The following is a 17,252-nucleotide window of genomic DNA, read 5'->3' as shown; positions in this document are numbered from 1 at the left end:
TTTTGCTTTGCTCTGTAATTACACCACCAACCCCTAGGTGGCAGTGTAGGTTCTTTGACTGCAGCGGCGTAGCTCGCAGTGGCGGGTTTCCTTTTATTTCCTGTATGTAGCTCAGACACATACTGTAGACATATATACGTAGACGCCGCATCGAGTGGTTTTGCCCGCTGCTGCGATACGTCAACGTCGCCGCCATATTGGATGTGACAAGCTGTAAACTAATACAAGTAAATTGACTTATTTTCATAAAGCACCTTTCTACAAAGAAATGTACGTTTTACGTCTCATTTATTCATTCACACACGCACTAATATACTTGGAAAACAGTTAGGCACCAAATATAATATATTTAATTTTCTCAGATGGCAAAAATAAGAACTTTATTTATCCCACATAGGAGTAATTCATGTTATATCAGCTATAGAGAACAAGGTAGTGCCTCATCAACAAAACAAATTAAAAAAATTTCAAATAACAAAATAACATATTTGAACCATTTTTCAGACAATAAAATAACAGAAAAAATCTGAAAAATGTTTCAAATATGTTATTTTGTTACTTGAAAAATTTTAAATATGTTTACAGTATGTAAAATATGCTTTACTGATGATAAAATATGTTTCTCTATTTTTCTTATTTTTGTGAGGGGGGATATATATACACCGGTATATTGTTTTTCGGCCCTACCTTGTTCTCTATAGCTGATATAACATGAATTACTCTTATGATGGATCAATAAAGTTCTTATTTTTGCCATCTCAGAAAATTAAATATATTATATTTGGTGCCTAACTGTTTCCCAAGTATATTAGTGCGTGTGTGAATAGATAAATGAGACGCTTTATGAAAATAAGTCCACTTACTTGTATTAGTTTTGTATTAGTCTTGCCACATCCAATATGGCGGCGTCGTTGACGTACGGCTTAGCGCTCGATGCGGCGTCTACGTATATATTTATATGTCTATGGCTCAGACATATCAACAGAGCAAACAAAGTATATACGCACGTTTATGCGAGTTGATGCTGATAAATGTTCAGTATCAGTTGTTTTTTAAACAGACATTGCAGTAAACTATTGCTCTACCTGACTTGAAAACAACGATGAAGAAATAGCGGCAGGAAATTCGAAGATTAAAAAATCCAACAATCATGTTTCTTGTGATGCCCGTCGACCTCGACGCGTGGCTACATTTGGAGAAAGGTGCACGTCAGGCTATGTTTTAGCCTGCGCCATCGGGTTCAAACATAGATAACTATGGCGTAGCGCACAAGTAGAAATCAGGCTTTAAGCACAAATAAAGATCCCTTTCACTGACAGACCTACAGTACAACATAAAAACTAGTTACTATGAACAGAAAAACAATAAGACATCAAGGAACATACAGGGTAGCAGATATGCTAACAGGGCCCTTAAGTGGGCTGTGAAAACCAGCGCATGCAGGTGAGTTTAGACACAAGGCTGAAAAAACAGACTCTGTTGCCTTTCTGATTCAGTTGTGAGCATGGTACATGTTAAGAGGCTCTCTGCAGATGTGAGACATCTCTGGCTAGCAGGTGAAGACACTGGTTATATAAGTTGCTGCCTGTCCATAAAGAAACTTAAAAATCAATAGGAGAACTTAAAAATAAACTCTAAGACTGCCTGGAAGCCAATGCAAAGAGATCAGGGCTGGTGCGATGTGTGTTGACACAATCTGGTGCCCATCTGCAGTCCTGCCGCTGCGTTTTCCACCATCTGCAGGTGTGTGAGTAGATTCTGAGGGAGTTCAGTGTAAAGCAATGTAATCAGAGCATGAATGACTTTTTCCAGGTCATGAAAAGACAGGAAAGTTTTAAGGCCTCTAAAAACTGCACACTTTTACAGGCATATAAGAACATTACATCTCATATTTGCATGACTTGCATCTCCTTCTTGGCATCGTCAAGAACCGTATGTGGAAACCTTCCAAAGATGAAAGATGATACCCTCCCACTCACATACTAACAATCTAGTCAAACTGGTGGTCCTACATCGTAAGAAGATAAAGATGAAGATGAAGTTGTATGATCAGTAAAAATGTATTGCAGACAATCTTTGGTTATAAGACCTTTGAGACAGCCGTTACTGAATTGCTCACAGCTTACGACGTAGGATCACCAGTTTGACTAGATTCTAACCAGTGATTGATTCAAAAGTGAAGCCAGAATCAAAAACTACAAGTTCTTAGCGGAGGAGATCTAACATGCTGGTACGACTTCCTCTATATTTGTAGGACCATAAATGATCTGCTTCATTCTGTCACTGTTTAATTGGAGGAAGTTATCAGCTATCCAGTTTTAGAGTCCTGAAGAGAATTTAGGAGAGGCTGCAGGGAGTTCCCACGTTAAATGGAAGGCAAGCCTTTGGTTCTTCAACTTAAAAGTGGAAGGAGGGTGATTATTTGATGTGGGCGAAGCAGACAGAAACAGAAGAAAACCGGTCCCAACATGAATCCCTGAGGGACTCTACAGGTAACAAGATGTGCTGATAAACAAGAACAGGTGCTATTCTTTAGAACAGGACTTTACGTTTTACATAGAAAAGCTTTAAAACTGACAAACTTTGTGATTTAACTTCGCACAAAGCTAAGAAAAGACAACAGGACCAACTGAGAGAAAAGTAGCCTTTAACACATTCAGTGGTGCATCATATTTTCACAGCCTTCACTTGCTGTTATTACAATTTCAAAAACATTTTAAATATGTAGCAGCAGCAGTAACAAAAGACACTTTAAAATACAATCGTAACCGGAGCAGCTTAACAATCACTCTCATAACCAACTGGACATTTATGATGTCTTCAACTGAGTTGCCAGGTAGCAAACTGACAACATGAAGTTTGTCTTTTCAGTTATGAAAAGAGTTGAAAAAAAATAAAGAAGTAAAAAGCTTTACCTTCTCCACAGCGAAGGTCCGGATGACGTATTCTGACAGCAGCTCGGTCTCGATCAGGGTAACCTTGATGTCTCTGTAGATCTCGGTGTCATCAGGCCAGTACTTGCAGCACTTCACCTGAGAGCGAAAACACACCGTGTTTTACCCCCAAAACCTCTATTCATTTGGATTCACAAACGCACCCACTCGCGCTTGAATTTTCGCACCAGCTGATTTATCAATTTTCCCCAATAAAGATAACTGTCAAACAACATTATCCTCCACTTGCCACCTGATATTTCAGTTTCTGAATCTTTTCCTTTAAATCAAAATGAGATTTGCTCCACATTAGTTTCAGCTCCTGCTCAGGGATCTGCTGCAAATGGATATCTCATGTATCAATGGAGAGTTCATTTGCACATTATTGCCTTTTTCATTCTCACATTGATAAGGTGGATCATGCACAAAGCTGGAGCGGAACAGGACGAGCGTGAAGAGGCTGCGAGCATCGCCACCTTCACATTCTGACCAACAGCGTGGAGAAATAGGACAAAAGAAAACTGAAGAACAAAAAGAAAAATAGCATGCTACAATTTGATATGGGTGTTTTAATGACAATCCAGTAATGGGATGAAATAATAAACCTTGAACTGTTTAAAACAGATTTCCCAACAGAAATCTAAAACACCCTTCTGGAAATATTGTATTAGGTATCATAAGAGTGCAATATTACCTCCTCCCCTGACTTTCCCCTCCCAGTCCAATTAAACTGTTAATACTAGTGGAGTAAGGCTGGTAATAGAGATTGAGATCACGGAGGTATATCAGAGAATGATAATTTTTGATGAGGGATAAATGCGACATCAGCCACAAGTAGATTCAATTTTCGTTTCTGGCATCTATGCGCTGATTAGGAATGAAATGAGATTTTGGTTTGTGGAATGACACAGACTGAGGCGGGGGGGGGGGACTTTCAGAGCCCTCTCTCTGACACCCCTGATGACTAATCCCTGATGACAATCACAAATCCACCGTCCGCTTCCAGCTAGATTGAATTAGGCAAAAGCCATTACCTTATTAGATCAGTCTGACTCAGACGCCTGGTTTGCAGGGAATTAGCCTTTGGGCTAAAGCATGCCAGCGTGGACACAGATGTTCTCCTGTGTGGGCACACTTACAGGCGAGTGCGACTAGTGTGTACACAGCTATTCACCTCGTATGGAGAAAGTGAACGGAAAAGACACGTCGCCTCATCGCACACATCAGCACACTTAACTTCCGAAATCAAATCACTCATACATCAAAGTGCGCCGAGCGCCGCCCCCCCCCCCTGCGCGCGAAGCCAGCGGGACAGAGGTGCTTGTCTGTGTGTGCGCGCCAGGATTTCCCAGAGTTCATCAGCAACTGTGCCAAGCAGATGGCCCACTGTGACATGGCGGAGTGATTTTATGGGGCCCCTCTGTGGAGCAACCGGCGCTGCGACCAACTACGCCAGCCGCCCGCCGTTGGACAGGGATCATATAACAGACGGTCGGGGGTGGGGGGGGGCTGTTTGGAGGCTGGGACACCACCGCGGCTAAGCAGGTGTGGAGAAGATGTTGGGCGGGGTGGGTTCCGCTCAGCTACCGTGGAAGAAAAGCTTAATGAGGTATCTAGAGATGGGCCCATGAATCATTATGAGCTCTGTTACATTTACCTAAAACGCACATCAGCAAAATCAAGGTGTGCGTGCCTTTAAGGGGCGAATGCGCTCAAAATATTGAGAGAACATCCCCCTGACAGTCGGGTGTTATGCCGTATGCTAAGACGCTCATTTTTCTTTTGATTATAACCTGACCAGAAGGAACTGAAGTGTGAGTTAAAAATTGAAAAATTTTGAGTTAAGGCAAAGTTCTGAGTAAGGCCACATGTTGGAGTTAGGGCTGGGCGATATGGACCAAAAGTCATATCTCGATATTTTCTAGCTGAATGGCGATACTCGATATATATCGATATTTTTTCTGTGCCATAATTGGGGTTTCCCCCAAATCATTATAGCATAGCATCTCTGTTAGCTTCATTTTTTTCTGAGGAAAACCCTTAAAAAAACTGTCAGTTTTAATACAAAGCCTCGTGCCAAATGTCACACAGGTACCTTTATTAACAGAGGTCTGCACAATATCAAAATGTATAAAACAAATGAAATAAAAATAAACTGCCTGCATATATAGAATAAAAATGCTTCTTGAATAAAATAAAACAAATATCCCTTTCCTGCATAACAATTAAATTAAAATACACTGTGCAATTAATACAATGTAGACAGTAACAGGCAGACTTTTCCACTGAGGTTGACAGTTGTGCAAATAACAAAACATTTGTGCAAATCTCAAATAAAACATTCAAGTCAATTTGTCACAAAATAAGCTATATCAAAATCATAAAAAAAAAAAAAATATTATTATTTTTTTTCAATATAAACGATATTGTCTCGTACCATATCGCGTTTGAAAATATATCGATATATATTAAAATCTCAATATATCGCCCAGCCCTAGTTGGAGTGAACAAAGAAAAAGAGCCAGGCCTTTTAAATTAGTTTGAACATTATTAACTGTCCTTGTGACTTCATAACGGTCCCTTTTTTATCTAAAGAGGACAACATTAAGAGACGTTTCTGCTCCGAGGAACCTTGTAGGAGTTGCCAGCTTCAGCAGAGTCTGACGCTCCAGTTACAGAGTCACTGGGATGAAACAGTAGTCCGCCGCCTGGATGCCCGTCCAGTAATGAAGGCCATCAATCTCTTCCTTCTCAATTCTCACTGATCGGATGGATGGAAAAAGAGCTGGCAGCGCTCGAGTCCCACACCTTACTCACTAAGTCAGCGTCCCCCACGCCCACAGAAGACGGAAACATCTGGGCACTTATGTTCAGACACAATAAAAGTTGCCTCGGCCTGCACTCCAAATACAATCAAGCTGCCAGACGACTGGGAGGAAGGTCAATTTATTGGAGATATGTGGCAGTTATTACCCACCCTGCCCACTTCCACCAGGTTGGTCACCATGACGATGGCTGCCGTGTTCTCCTGCCACACCATCCGCCAGAAGTCGAAGACGGTCTCCTGCATAGGGCCTGGGAAAGACAGGAGGAAGAGTCATTCAAATTTGGTAACAATTAGTTCCTCCATCTTGAAATTTGATGGCGTTCTGGTCAGTTGGCCCAATTTTTCAAAGAAAAACCTTTTAAAAGTCGACTTTGTGCGTAAGGGACCTTCAGAACGGCACACCGATGTCATCAATACATCACGCAATAATACAATCTTTCATTATTTGTGGGTGTAGTGGCGTTTATTGTGAGTAGCCGGACAGGAAGTGGGGGCAGAGAGAGGGGGAAGCATTACAGGTCAGGAGTTGAAGGAGCTGCACGAGGACTGTAGCCTCTGTATATGCGGCGCCTGCGCCTCCGTGTGAGCTATGAAGCTCCCCTCATGGAGTCTGTTTGAGGAGTAAAAGCCTCGTACCAAGAACCCAACATTAGGGCCAATTCCAATACACCCCCTACTTTCTACAACTACCCCTAAAAAAGAAGCCACAGATTTTAGGGCACTTGAAATCTTCCCAGGGCCCTGTCCCAATACACCCACTACCCCTACTTCTCAGCACCTCCCCTAAATTTAGCTTGCTACGTCACTGCGTGGTTTACGTTCGGGTACATAAGCGACTGTGTAGTTACGTTTGCACATACGTCACACCATATCAGGAAGCAGAGAGCTAAAAGCTGTTTTAATTTCAGCTGTAGTGCTGTTAATATGCCACTTTATTAAGTTTTAATATTTTTTAAAAGTAACCGTTAAGATCCCCAACCTGGGCTCAGTTTATCCAAATAACGCCTGTTAAGAAATTTGATCTGAGGGTTAGCGCGTCGCCGCGTAACCTTCGACGTAGGCTCTACGTTGGTGTAACGCGGAACCATAAATCAGCCTTTATTCTGGCGAGGTTTGAAAAAGACTTCGCAACAACGGGCAAACGAGTGATTATGTACAGTCAATGAGTGAATATTATGAAGTAAAATATATATTTCGCGCTAGAAATGTAATCAAAACGCATTTTTATGCAGAAACTAACTCAAAATATTGATTTTATTCACCAAAAAAATAACAAATGTCCGCCATGTTTATTTTTTTGATTCAGTCCGCAAATGATGACGAAAAGCATTCTGGGAAATTTTTCTAGTCTTCGGTCAACTAGGGTGCATCTGAAGCTGTGTAGGGCCAGATTGATAACCACTCGCCCTCGATATCCCCACTCCCCCTAGATGCAAAGAGGAATTGGGACACCACTACCCTCACGGGAACACGCAAAATTTAGGGGTAGGGCTGAAAAGTAGGGGTAAGGGGTGTATTGGGACTGGGCCTAACATCCCTGTCCACCTGTTAATATCGCTCTCACGTCATTACAGTGCAGAACTTTAGTGAAACAAGAGAGGAAAATATGATTACTCATTGGAGAGGAGAGTAAAAGGCTGTGTCTGTGTTTGCACGTGTGTGTACGGCACAGCTCAAAGTAATTACCGCTACATCTCATCTCAACCTTTCCACCAAACTGGAACCAAATGTGTCTGGTGTACATCAAAATAAATGAGCAGAGAGCCGTTAAATGCCTCCAATACTTAAAACTTCACTGCGCAATAGAATTGTGGGTTGGAATTAATTATTAATCTGGTTAGTTTTAATCAAACACCATGTGGAAAAAAAAAATTACTTCTGACAAATTAATTAGTGAATGCAAATCTCTAGGACTGTGCATTCTCCTGTGTTGGCCCAAATTACCTGGAGACATAATGAATTATGCAGAAATACGGTCCAGGAGACATCATGACACATACGCAAATCGCTGAGCTTTACTAGTCACATGTGTAATGAGCACATTTAACAAGTGTAAGTGCCTTAAAAACTGTTGAATAGCATGATTTATTATTTAAAAAATGTTGTCAGGTTCTGCTTTTTACAGTTATATAATATTAGTTAGGCATCTTAAGCACAGGAGACACAAATACTGCCCAAAGTAGCAACAGAACTGGCCTTTAGAGTTGTTGTGGTGGCCATCAAAACAACATTTGGAGTTATTGCCTCAAGAATGACTCATCCTGCAGCAATTAGGAGAAATGATTCAAGTTGTTTATAGCTTAACTCAGCATAAAACCTAAAAGTTTTATGCTATTATGTTGGTTTGTTAGATTATTCTAAGACATGAAGTTGCATTAATGGTGTGCTGATGCTCATTTCAAAAGTTAACATTTGACTTATTAGGAATAAAAAAAAAAAAACAATCATGTGGTCCTTGGTAAGGTCATGAAATTAGATAAACAAACCCGTTGCGCAACAACATGTGACATACTACACGTGCCACCTATTTAGCAAAAAACTCAGCCAATATGCAGAGGCAGTGCATGAAAAAGCAAGTACAGCCCATGATTACACAGCTCTTAGAACTGCCTTGAGCAGCAGCGGCTTGAATAATTATTTTCTGCATGGCATCATCAGTCTGTACAACGTTGCTTCAGTTCATCGGAGCTTGCAGGTATTTGTTCATCCACAGCTCCTTGGTCTGTCTGAAGCATTTACATCAGGGGACAAGATCTGGGCTTATATTGGGTCATTGCAACATTGTGATTCTTTCCTCTTGTTAGACATTCTGTTGCTTGCTTGGTCCTGGTGAACTCGTTTCAGGTGAGCTTTGGCTTGGCCTCAGAAGTGAGTCTACAGTACTTGGAGTTCATGCTCAACATAGTAACTGCAAGGTGCTCAAATCCTGCAGATGCAAACGAGCCCAAATCATCGCTCCTCTACCGCTGTGCTCGACAGCTGGTATGAGTCGCTTGTGCTGATGTTTTTTTTTTTTGATGGCATCCTGCATTTAAGGCCGACCATGTATTTGTGCAGCTCCAACTTGAATAATTTCAGCCATGCTATCATGTCCTTTCAGCTGGGAGGAGACTTTTCTTGACAAACCCTCCAAACACACCAGACTTGTTAGCTCTGTACCTGAGGCCTATAGAGTCTGAGGTCTTGGGTTCTTATGCTTATTCCTTGAGCATCAAAGAAAATGGACCTTGGAATGAACTTGATGAAATATGAATTCATGGGAAGAATTGCAAGTGTCTTTAATGTTTTCCACGTTCTCACTGTCGAATAAATCGCCTTATAACTCTTCCCAATTGCTTCTATGAGACTGATGCTCAAGTATTTTCCTCACTGCCACATCTGAATGCTCTCAACCAACAAACTAGCAAGACTTCCATCTTTATTGAGGCGCTCACATCTTTCTGATGATCATTTAATCAAGTGCATGTTTATTAGCAGTACCCCTGTTAAATCCCATGGAAGCGCTCACATGTACTTAGATTTTCACCTACCGCTTCTGCATTTTGGTTCAATGTTGTTAAATGAATAATGACAAGGTTAATATGTAATGTGATATGTTCATTTGAGGTTGTATTGTATCTAATTTTAAGACTCTAAGGACAAGATGATTTTTTTTTATTATGTCTTCATCTGTAAAACCTTACAGTTTGAAATGTTCAAATAACTTTCCTTTCCACATGAGTATATAATAAAACTGAGAAAGAACTATGTGTGAATGACAAACTCAGTATTATATAATTATAAAAGCCAGCTCAAAAGTAAGTTGGTTTTAGAGATCTGCATGGTAAAAATCCCCCAAAATAAAGGCCTTGGTTTAAATAAATACATTATATAATCAAGAGATCGATCCAAGCCATGTTCGAAGCCCTTTCTGGGATGTCCGATTACGATGCCAGCCTCTAAATATAGAACCAGTTTCAAATTCTTACAATTCTTGAATAAATCTTAATTAATTACTCAAATCACACTATCATGTTTCTAATGTGAGACTAATAATATCATTTTTTCTGCTGCCAGTACAAGGTTTGCAATTTCTCGCTGGAAAACAAGAACATTTTTCACAGAATCATAGCTCATAGTCAATAAGTTTCATTTGTATTCTCTCCATGGGTCTGCTCTGCATTCAGTGGCATGCCTTGAATTAAACTGTACGGACCTCAGTCTCCCATCCAGTTACTTCAGCCTCCCTGAAAACTACCCAACCTGACTGAACCACCCACTCTGCTGCCTCCCACACTTGTCCCTGAAGAAGGCTACACACTGCTAAGAAGTTTGAGCGAGGGAAACAGGAAAGCAGGACAGCTGGTGTGTAGGACTTCACTAACACAATAACACTTGGCATTGTGTGGCAACTCGACAAACGGGAGGCTCCTGCCAAGCCTCAGCCATTCAAATTGTGTTTCCATATGCAACCCCGAGAAGGAGAACTGGTACGTTAATGTTGCTGGGCAGAAGTGAACTTGATGACAATCACGAGGAAGTGACTAAGTGACTGTGGCTTACATAAATAGGTGCGGAAGATCAAAACTCCAACACAAACACTTTGACTACTCTCGCGTGGACATTTGGAATAAGTGACACTAAGGAAAGTGGGATTATTCGCAGATTTATTATTTTTGGTTTGTTCCCATCAGGGAGGAAAAAAAAAGCTGAATTTTATAATAGTTTAAAAACTAAAAGTTGGCCTATTTCCTGTGGCAAGTTGACAGGCGTCATGGCAGTTTGCAACTGACGAACTCCTGAAATGTGAGGGAACGGTGATGGAAAAGTGACTGGAACGTGTGTCGGACGGAATCCCGCAACAAGATGGAGTGCAATTAAAGAAATAAACACACCTTTTGGTTCTTTTATTTAGTTTTTTGAAGAAGAGAAAATTGATACGCCTTCATTTATATCTAATCCGTTTAATAATGCAATCATGCTGTTGTCATTTTGTTGTACAGGAAGAAGAATTGGTGTTCCTGTGTTTATAAAAACAAAAAAAAAAAGAGTCACGTATTATTAATCTGAAAAGGTGCCATTTAAATCATTAAGTCAGAACTCTTTGGGATCAGCCAGTTGTGCTGCCACATACGGTGTGGTGAGGTACACCGATTCAGCCGCTGGAACGTTTGTGCTCTGCTCCAAAATACATTTTAAGGGACCAAATCAACCATAAAAATAAAAATATGATAAATTATATCAACAACAGCAACTAGAAACAATGTACTTCAAGTACTTCAAGAGCAGAGTTGAAGTAGATTTTACTTACATCTAAGAAATTATGTTTGATTACCCGAGTATAAGACAATATCTCATAATCTCTTCTTAATATTGATGTTATTATAACTTTAAGCTTTTGTTTTACCAGTTTTATTTTGAAATAATGACGATTACGTTTTTGTTAAATGAAAAATTGGAAAAGGAATGAGAAGAAAAAAGATTGTGAAGGTGGTCTGATGCAGACGGATGCTCTTGATAAACTGTTACCGACGGAGCGCTCGCGCTCTGAATGATTTAGCCACAGTTTACAAGAGAGAGGCAGAAAGACAGAGGGAGAGAGAGAGAGAGAGACAGAGAGGGAGAAATGCATTTGATGGCTTGCTTGAGAAACTAAAAGACGAAAGTGTTTGTAGTACAATGTTTGTTGAGCCTAGTTGGAGAAGTTCGGAGGAGGCACTTCAGAGGAGAAGAACACCAGCAGGAGCTTCACTTCCAGCTGTCAGAGAGCTAATGCTGCTGCAGCTGATGCGCTGTTGTGGGACACGTCTGCTCCTCCTCAGAAGCACAGAATGTGACAGCTGCAGAAATCCCACAGCCAGGTACGCCGAAAAACTCCTCATCAACATATCCACACACACACAAACACGCAGGCTATGTCCCCCCGCTTGCCTATTAATATTACATGCAGCACACTTTGGCATAATGTACACTCACTTATCATTGATTTGCTCTCTCTCTCTTTTCCCCCTTACCTTTTCTTCCCCACACACACAAACACAAACACAGACACACACACAGACACACACTCCCCCCGTGCTGGGCTTTGAGACGTTAACCTGTAAATAATAAAACTTTGGCGCTCCTGGTGACATTTGCTGTCTGCGTGAGAGGCAGAGCAGAGAAGGCCAGAGGGGAAGGCTTGATGAAACTGAAAACCTTCTGCACATCCTAAATATTTCCCACATCACCAGGAGGATGCAGGTGGTTATCCTGCAGATGCCTGCATCCCCGTGTCGGTGTAAATCCTCCGTGAGGAAGTGGCCCCACTCGGATCGGTGTTAAAACATAAAAAATGGACAGAGGGGAGCGTGCATAAAGCCCCAGTCTGCTAACTAGGTGGTGCTGGAGAATTATTGACAGACATTTGAATTGCTGCAGCAAAAAAGCAAAAAAAAAAAAAGAAAATCTCTGGATGACCAGCGTAATGGGGAGCAGGGTTTGGCTGATGAGGCTTTTATGGAGTGACAGCTGTTCTACCTGCTGCTGTCACCTTGACAGAGCAGAGGGAGTCATCAGTAATCCCCAAACTAATGAGGAACGCTGTAGTTCATCTCCACCTGTCTGCCACATAAAGCACAGCCAAAACGCCTCCACCACCAATTTATGACATGGATTTTTTAGCCTTATCCGGCAACTATTGCAGGCCCCTGTGACTCTTTGAGCCGCTCGCTGGTCCCGGTGGAGAGGAAGGTGTCACTTACTGAAAAACTTTGCTTGGGGAAGAGGGGAGACTACTTCTTCATTTTTCAGTGAGTGTACCAATGCCCAGGTGCTCTTTTCAGCTGCTACAGTATGCAGTTTGTTTGACTGAGAGAGACAGGCTTGTGTCTGGCTCTGCTATCATCTCGGGCTGCTCTTTGCCTTGGTGTCAGCGGGCTGAGCTTTCCTTCCTGTCAGTCTGCCGGAGCAGATGATGAATTATAAAAAGGGCCCGCTCTCCTGGAGAATACAGATGTTTCCACACGTGCACACAAACACACACACACACACACACACACATACCTTGACTCTTGTGCACTGCATGGCTCTGGATAGTAAAAAGCCTTACTGTGCTCGCGATGGAAAACAAGGACTTATCAAGCACGCTCAATAACAAAACGGGGATTAATTAACATGAATGGAAAACACGTTTGTCTTCTGTTTGGATTAGTGCACGGCTAATCTGCGTGCGCATATTCATGTGAAAATATGGAATGGTCTTAATGATTATAGGACACTTGTAGAAGCAAATAATCCTGGGGAAATGATTCGGGAGCAGAAAGCACCTGTTAAAGCTCCCACTGAACGGAGAGTGTCAGTACTTGACAGGCAGCTTCGTTTCGAGTGTTTGACTTCGCGGTCAATGCGGAGCCGAGCACGCCGGGTGCCGCGCGTGCCGGCGGGCGCACGAGCCAGGCGGTCGAGCCGCCTGATTGATATGCCATCTTCTTCTGAAGTAAGAGCAAACAGAGGGTGGTTTTAATTGAGACGCGGAGGAAGAGAGGAAACGCACTAATAAACAGGTAATTATGCAACTCCCAGCTCCGCTAAAGCAGACTGTGAATCTATTAAGGCCTCTTCCAGAAAAAAAAAACAAATAAAAAATGAAAAACAGCCTCTTTCTTTTTCCCCCCTCTACTTGTTTTATTTTTTTATTTATTTCAAAAGAAATAAAATCTTGTGTGTAATGCAGCAGCCGCCTCGTCGTGTGGGAGTCGGGCTCTGTATGCAAAATTCATAACAATTAACCATCAATCAGATTTCACCTCTGGGGTCGGCGTAAGTGCTCGTCACTCCGCAAATCTGCCGGCCAGATTAACGCAGTGACAAAATGTGCCAGTACATGTCAGCTAATCCATTTATTTATTCAGCATAGTCCCAGACTGTCTGATTAATCGCTCCCACACCGCCGATGGAAGGAAAGAGGAAAGAGATGGAGAGAGGGAGCAGGCTGCTCTGCTTCCTCAGTGGTAAATGTGTTAAGTGTGTGTGTGTGTGTGTGTGTGTGTGTGTGTGTGTGTGTGTGTGTGTGAGTGTGCATCAAGCAGAACCAGATTCCCCAAACACACACACTGACACACGCACACACACACGACTTGCTGAGCATCAAAGAGCAGTTTGCAGCAGCGTATGTAAACAACGATGGGGATGTTCAGAGACGCTGGTGAACAGCTGCACACATCAGTCCGCTCCAAATAAACAGGCAGCATTAAGTTCTCACCGCCCATACATCCCAAATCAAAGAGCTATGTCATTCTTTTTTCTTGTATAGAAAATGTTATTCTTACCCTGAGTGGCGATGTAGTGATTTGGCCTGTGGTAACCCTGCAAACAGAGGAAAAGTGGGAGAAGAGAATGTGAGAGTCAATTTACCTTTCATCCTACTCCTCACACGCCAGCTGTTGTGAGGTGATTAGTCTCAGAACACACATTTTCTTTGATATTTAGTCAGATTTCTGCCAGTGGAGGCTGAGCCTTGCAGGCTAACTCAGATTATTTCACAAAAACACGCATGAAAACCAAAAAAAAACGCGAGACGTTTAAAGAACACGGAATCCCAGTCAACAGCTGCCTTTGTTTCGATGCACCTAATTTTGCTTCGACGTCTGACGGAGCAAGTGAAACCCGGAAAGTGAAACGCTTGTGACAGCCTCCGTCTGAGACGCTCTACATGCAGCACACCACTGGAGTAAGCAGCCAAAGTGCTGATAATCCCCAAGATACAACTAACAACACCAATCTTCACAAAAAAAAAGGGAAAAAAAAGCCCCCTGTCTTACGGATTACGCTAATCCCTTCAAGTTTTATTTGTCCAATGCCTTGTCTTCTCTCCAGAGACACGAGGCAGGAAACAAAACATTAGGACTTAAAGGCTCTTCCCCGGCCCTGCCTCCACTTGATTGCCCCCCCCCTCCAACCACCCCTGCTGCTCTGCTTATCTCACTCATTTTCAATTTAACGTGGACTGTGATTAACGCTCCTCCAATGAAAGGAGCAAGACACAAAGGATATTTTCCTCTCTTCCTCCCATCCACAGGGCTCCTTCAGCTATTCAACTCTCCTTCATTTTTAATGACTTCTTTATCTCTGGACTAAGTAGGAGATTTGTTTGTGCTTTCATGTATGTTCTGTCAAGTAAAGTGGAGGCCCAGTACACTGTCGGATTACTGGAGGGGAGACAGAGGGAAAGGAGGAGCCCTAACAGGGTCTGTCAGGTGAGTGGGCAGCTTCCACAGATGAGCGGTGGCTTTTTGTAACCGTGTTAGCACATGCAAGTATTAATAGATGTCAATGCTGAGACTGTTAAGACAAAAGCCTTTATTTTCTGAGGTGTGTAAGTTACTAATGAGGAGTTCAAACTATGCAGAGATCTTTGCATTTTGTTGCATTGCTTATTATGATCACTTACATTCATTCTTTCCTGCAAGAGACTAAAATATGCAGCAGTGTTTTTGCCTGTAGGCACAGACTGGTATGTTCATATTCCCACATAGCACACTTGTGCAATCCTGGCCATAAACACAATCACCTGTAAAATATATATATATACTATATGTCTATATATGCTACTTATTGGCTTATGGATCTTGGAGGAAACAAAGACTCGATGCTTTCTCCGTGATGTTCGATGATGTGGAGCTGATTTTATTTTGCAGTCTGGGAAATGTAAAACCTTTACAAACGAGGCAGGGGAGAGAAAGGCCGGACTGCAGGAGGATTGAAGGTGAAGAACGAAGCTGCCCTGAAGACTCCCACCTGACGGGAGCTCCACCGCATCACAATTATAGTCTCAGTCATCTCAATGGTAATTTCAACTGACTCCATACATTTTAATTCATAGAATGTCGAAAGACTAACTACATTAGTGACTTAAGAAAAGGCAACATTTCTTAGATTTATATTTTGTGCTTGTACTTCTTTCAGTTATTGTTTCCGTATATACTTTGTGTTTTTACCAAGTTAGTTACTTTCTTACTTTCTACCTTCAGATGATTTTACATGCTACGCAAAGTAGGGATGCATCAATCAAACATTTGCATCGGACATTGACACCAATGTTGGCTAAATAGTCACAGATCTGCCTTTGCGGGTCAGTAAACTACTCTCACCTAATCCGACTTCAGTTCTGTGTGCAATGTTTGTTATATCAAGTATCAAGGATAAATATTAGAACCCTTGGATTAATTTCTTTTTGCATTCATTTGCTATAAAATGTGATCTGATTCATCCGTCCATCTGTCCAGCCGTTATCTGGACCCGGTTATTCCTATTCTGGTTCAGGTGAATCTGCTGGAGCTCAGCTGTCTTTGGGTGAACGGTGGTTTACCCTGGACGGGTCCATCGCAGTGCCCCGATCTTGATGTAAGAGAATAAAACAGATAACCCCGATGCGACTACACTAATGATGCACTATCATAATTTCTTGTCTCTCTATCTAACATTTTTTCCTCCATTGATATATATGTTTAATGGGTGCGTTTGACCTCTTTCAGACCTGTTAATTAAAATGCATAAGTGACCAATGCTAATGCAAAGTCACACATACCAAGATGGATTCAGATCTGGTCATGGATTTGAATATACATTTGAAGGTGGTCTTGTCTTTGTTGTCTGAACATGAAAGCATCTTGGGATGGATTCAGGAGCCGCCTAATAAACTCACATCCCCAGTTTAAGCCACGACTCATTTGATTTAGTGGCCGTTACCGTCTCGGTATCGTATACAGCCCTATGCCCGATTTGTATCGTTTGCATCCTTTGCTGAATAAAGCTTAAAAAAAAGAAGTTATTTCCAGTTTTCTTTTCTTTTCTTCCCCCCCCCCCCCCCCAAACTGAAAAATGTTATTTGTTTATTTGCATTTAAAGCTGGAAGGTCAGATCTGATCTCTCCAGTCGCATTTGAACATCCATTTAATCCCAGGTGTGAACACTCTAAATGCCGGCTGGGATCACATTCCTCCAGATGCGTGTTAATGCGACGCCTTTAAAGTAGATCAAATCAAATTTTATGGCAAATTGATGCAGATCAACTCCAAAGCGTTCACATCCTCTTTCTGTCTACTTCATCATAATGAAACATAACGATTCAATACATGCACAGCTACGTGATAACGTATTACATGTTGTTTCACAAAGTTAAGAAAATTACGTTTATGTCAGGTTGGATGCTTTCAGTCTCTGTTACACATTGATGGTATCAGATCAGAAGTGAGTTTACGATTCGCTAAGATACGCCAAGTCCAGGAATTGGAATTAGGAGTTGAAAACAAGCAGGACCGGTGTTCTGCCATTTTTTGCTGCTTTGCCAAAAAATGCTACCTAATGGTTTTTTTTACCTTTGTAGAGCTACAATTTTATTGTGTTTTATTCCCTAAACCACGTCCTTTTCCCCCCAAGTGGTCCTTGTCTCTTGCCAGGCCGTCATTGTAAATAAGAATGTGTTATTAATGACCTGCCTGGTTAAATAAAGATTAATAGCCGAATGAATATCA

At 41.7% G+C, this 17,252-nt stretch overlaps 1 protein-coding gene across 4 annotated transcripts in view; it reads right to left on the bottom strand.

Annotated features, from left to right (window-relative positions):
• Positions 1–17,252, bottom strand: part of LOC133452448 (receptor-type tyrosine-protein phosphatase mu-like) — a 217,197-nt gene that overhangs the window by 21,079 nt on the left and 178,866 nt on the right. For all 4 annotated transcript variants that reach the window (XM_061731758.1, XM_061731760.1, XM_061731759.1 and 1 more), the window contains 3 exons: positions 14,049–14,085; positions 5,911–6,008; positions 2,916–3,032 (listed from right to left, as the gene is read on the bottom strand). In XM_061731758.1, coding sequence (XP_061587742.1) covers positions 2,916–3,032; positions 5,911–6,008; positions 14,049–14,085 — 252 coding nt within the window. The remainder of the gene's footprint in view (positions 1–2,915; positions 3,033–5,910; positions 6,009–14,048; positions 14,086–17,252) is intronic.

Source organism: Cololabis saira, chromosome 10 (genome assembly GCF_033807715.1).
Source record: "Cololabis saira isolate AMF1-May2022 chromosome 10, fColSai1.1, whole genome shotgun sequence".
Lineage (NCBI taxonomy): Eukaryota > Metazoa > Chordata > Actinopteri > Beloniformes > Belonidae > Cololabis > Cololabis saira.
This window is presented reverse-complemented; position numbering and strand designations above follow the sequence as displayed.